This window comes from Lactuca sativa, chromosome 4 (assembly GCF_002870075.4).
Source record: "Lactuca sativa cultivar Salinas chromosome 4, Lsat_Salinas_v11, whole genome shotgun sequence".
Lineage (NCBI taxonomy): Eukaryota > Viridiplantae > Streptophyta > Magnoliopsida > Asterales > Asteraceae > Lactuca > Lactuca sativa.
In genome coordinates this window covers 45,292,873-45,297,096 of record NC_056626.2, presented here as the reverse complement: position 1 = coordinate 45,297,096, position 4,224 = coordinate 45,292,873, and the positions used below count along the sequence as shown (strand labels likewise).

At 37.8% G+C, this 4,224-nt stretch overlaps 1 protein-coding gene across 1 annotated transcript; it reads right to left on the bottom strand.

Annotated features, from left to right (window-relative positions):
- Positions 1 to 200: 200 nt before the first annotated feature.
- Positions 201 to 1,878, bottom strand: LOC111914694 (eukaryotic translation initiation factor 4E-1-like). Its single transcript, XM_023910395.3, has 5 exons — positions 1,493 to 1,878; positions 920 to 1,085; positions 707 to 832; positions 553 to 618; positions 201 to 472 (listed from the first exon to the last, which is right to left on the bottom strand). Exons 1-5 carry the CDS (start codon positions 1,789 to 1,791, stop codon positions 422 to 424), a joined length of 708 nt encoding a protein of 235 aa, XP_023766163.1. The 5' UTR covers positions 1,792 to 1,878; the 3' UTR covers positions 201 to 421.
- Between the last annotated feature and the right edge of the window lie 2,346 nt (positions 1,879 to 4,224).

The window sequence follows — 4,224 nt, the reverse complement described above, 5'->3', positions numbered from 1 at the left end:
AAGGGTTATCATTTAAATCTGACAAGTTAGAAACAAAAATTACACATTAAATTATTTTTGGTGTTAAAAACGGTGCAATGGATTCAAGATTAATCACCTCTAGCACTAAAAAGCACACCTTTAATCACAAAAAGTTAAAAATTACACAAACTTATCAAATATCTAAACAAAAACCAAATGCAGGGTGTTAAAAAAGAGAGTTGCTACAAGTTTTTGTTACTCATTTCAATTCCCAAATGTTCAAACTCCTCATCACTACAAATCTTTTCTTTTAATATCATAACACCCAAAAAAAACTAACAGTAGGATAGAATAAACTCCTTGCAGAATTGTAGCATAAATCGGGAATGAAAATAGTCAAGATTCATCAATACAAAAGATATTCATTCCATATTAGGCACTAAGCAAACATAACCACACCTCATACTGTGTATTTGTTTTTAGCACTTCTATCAAGAGTCTTCGCGTCTTCCTGCAAAATAAACACAAAACATAACTCAAAAAAAAAATCCCCAAATATTAAGATCAGAAAATGAGAACTATATCACTTACATGAAATATAAAGCCTATGGTATCATTGTAATCAATAAACTCCTTCCATTGTTTCCCAATGCTTAGCTGCAAACAACCCCAATATATCTTACATTCAGATACTCCCATCACAAGAATAACACAGAGACAAGATTATAGTCTAAAAATAATATACCTGAGCACTCTCATTCGCAGCATTTTTGGTCCACAAAGCTATTTTTTCTTGCCTTGCTCTAACATTTACAACTGCTCCACATATATCATCTCCATGATCAAACTGTTCTCCAATCATTGCTAGCAACTATTTCACATCAAGAAAGAGGTCAAACAGAGTATGAATTGGTCAAACTCATGGATGATGAAAGAAGAAAGAGCAATGGGGAAATACCGTATACAGCCAACAGGTGTCGGATTTTGCTTTGGTAAAGGTCATAGTCCACTTTCCACCATTAGCACAAACAGGGTCTTCCCACTTAGGCTCGATTTTATTCTTGAAACAATAGAAGTCAGCTCCTTGAGCCAACTTGCTTGGTCGATGTATGTTGTTGTAAAGACTGCATTTAGATCAACATTCAAAGATATCATTAAACAGAATGTATAGAATCAAATGACCATTTGAATCGTATGGTTCATAGCATCCATAGGAATTATACAGATGAGCACAAATTTGTTCATGAAACCCTAAGTCAAGAATCGTGTCGTACTGATTCATTTCATATTTCAAACTTTCTTGAAACATTAGAAAGGGATTATTATTTATATTATTGTTATTATAAACATTGCAATCGAAAAGAGCGCATGAAATGAAACACGCTAAGAGTCGAAGAGATGAAGTTAAAACCCTAGTTCAAAAACTCTTTCAGAAATTGGTTGCAGTTTCCGTTTTAAATTTTATTCGTGATATAATAGAGATAACGTAATTAATCGTGTCAAGAAACGTCAATGAGATTTAGAATGATACCTCCAGAACTCTTCAACGGAGGAGAAAGTGTAGATAGGGCGCATGGAACTACCCCAAGCGACTTGCTTGGACTTAGCAGAGGGAGTATCGAACCAGAAAGTCCAAGAATGCTCGAGCGGATGCTGAGCTATGGCCGTACCAGGCCTGGAAGAAGAGGAAGACGATAGGGTATCCGCGTCGCCACCGACAATCTCTCCCTCTTCCAGTTGTTCATCTTCTTCTCCGTCTGATCGAACACCTCTGTGCTTGTTGACATCGATCAACTTCTGCTCCTCCGATTTCATTATTTCTTCCACCATCTTTCTCTAGAATTCTGTTTCTCTCTCTAGAACTCAGTTGATCTGCAATTACCGATGAAGAGTGAACAGAAAATTTGTATCTCCCTTTCGCCTGGGCAGGTTGGGCTTAGTAGGAGGCATAACTCAACCCAAGGGTGAGCCCAAGGCTTCCTTTGGCTTGCCAATGCCAATAAGCCATGCCTCATTTAGGCTCATTATGTGTTTAGATTTCTTTTTGCAACCTATTCTTTAATTATATTGATATGAAATTTGGAATTTATCATAAATCATAATCATTAATTGTTAATATTTGAAAATTTTGTATACATGATATTAGGCTCCAAAACTATTGTAGGATGAAATGTTCCGGATTAAAACTTTATACATTTACAATGACAATAAACTTTACATAACATTATAACCTTATATTTTCGGACTGATGTCGGGCAGCGCTAGAGTCAATGTTATTGCTAAAATTGTGAAGTTTAGTGGCATCACACGAGTGATGTTGATTTGGGGCCCTTTTTGAAACATCTCAAAAACACCGTCTGGAAATTTCGTTTAACTTAATAATAAAAACCTTAGTCGATAAAACCTCATATAAAAATCATAAGCAATGTGTCTCAAAATATTATAACAACTGTCAAGTATTTCAGAGTATAAACATCCCAGGCTGGACAAATGGTGTGTGCACTGCAATCTTCCCGAGCTTCTCTTTTGAAAATTGAGTACCTGAAACCAAAACTGAAAACTGTAAGCACAAAGCTTAGTGAGCTCCCCCAAACTACCACATACAATACAATAACATATAAAGCACATATTGGGCCTTGCCCACTGCATCAGACCGAAACCCGGACTAACTGGGGCCTTGCCCCATGCATCGGACCAAAATCCGGACTAACTAGGGTCTTGCCCCCTACATCGGACCGAAGTCCGGACTAACTGAACATAGCATAACATGATCATAGCATATAACATAAGCACATATACTGCATGTTGCATCAGACCGAGGTCTGAACTAACTAACACACAAACATGCCCAAATCACAAAGACATCAAGCATACTGAACTACTACATCGGACCGAAATCTGGAAATACTGCTATCTAAACGGGTCGGCATTGTGGTCGTAGACCCGTTCCTACTGGAGGTAAACTCACATGAACTGCTGACTTGGCTGATATCCCTCTGGATGCTAACCGACAATTCTCCAAAATGTTACTCTTCTAGCTCCCTGAGCTACTAATACCAATAATAACACGTAGCCTAAACTGTCCTCCCCGAGGTCAACTAAGTCAGCTCTGGTTAAGGTCCTGGTCAAAGTCAACCTTTCAGTTGACTCGACTCGCCGAGTCCATGCTCCTCCAATCCCAAACAATCCCCGACTCCTCTCGTCGAGTCTAGCGAGAACTCGACGAGTTCTCCTTCATCTGACACTTCGGGACTATCTTCAACCGACTCGCCGAGTTGCTCTACAACTTGATGGGTTTTGGGTAAAACAAATAAACTAGAAAAACAATTTCTAAGTTCACATGCAACCTACTTTGGATCTATGTTTTAACTATTGAACATATAACTTTGAATTGCAAAATAAGAACCCTAGAGGAGAGAAGCTATTTTCGAAAAATAACAAACTAGGGTTTAGGAGTTACATACCTTTCAATTTTTATAGCAAACAATTGATAATCCTCTTGATCTTTGGAAGCTTAGCACCACAAATATAATGCCTCTAGTGGAATCACACCCAAGAACTAGCAAGAAGGAAAATAAAAGGGGAGAGAGGGAGGGAGTATGCAATTCTCGGCCTAGGGTTTCTTCAAAAGAAGGAGTGCCCAAAATGTGAACCAGGAGGCTCCTTATATAGCTGAGGGATTTAGGGTTTAGGGAAAAACCCTAATGCTCCTTACTTAGGGCCTAAGCAAACCCAAGGGCCTTATCCAAGCCCCCATGGACGAAATCATTAGGCTTTCCCCTATAGATTACGTCCACCCTCTTCTAAGGGGGTTCTGGAGCCTTCCACTCAACTATTAGATAATTGCAAACTAGTCCCTGCTCTTTATAATTAATACAGTTAACCCCAAAATTAATTCTAATTAATTTCTGGCTAACTGTTAATTAAACATTATGATTTCTAATCAATATATTAATATTTTAACATATTAATAAATCATTTATATTAATTTATTAATCATATAATAAATCAATGTCTCTCATTTCATAATTTCCTTGTCTGGTTGCTAGGTTTGAGGGCAACCCAAAAGGATTGTGCTGCTATCAATTCAAGTACATACCAATTATAGTTATGGGCTTAGACACCTAATCCAACAATCCCCCACTTGGATAAGTCTGTAACTATAATTGCTAGTATGACTTCTAAATTTGACCAGCAAATTGTAGCTTCCAAAAGCTGCTGCCGAACTCTGACCCAGTCAGTTACGTGTCCTAAGATAAGTGA

Excerpts from the sequence above, each read along its gene's own strand:
- LOC111914694 (XM_023910395.3), bottom strand. The coding sequence starts at position 1,791 with ATGGTGGAAGAAATAATGAAATCGGAGGAGCAGAAGTTGATCGATGTC. Across the intron at positions 833-919 it reads ACACCTGTTGGCTGTATACG|TTGCTAGCAATGATTGGAGA; the intron begins GTATTTCCCCAT and ends GATGTGAAATAG. Across the intron at positions 473-552 it reads CCATAGGCTTTATATTTCAT|GAAGACGCGAAGACTCTTGA; the intron begins GTAAGTGATATA and ends TTTATTTTGCAG.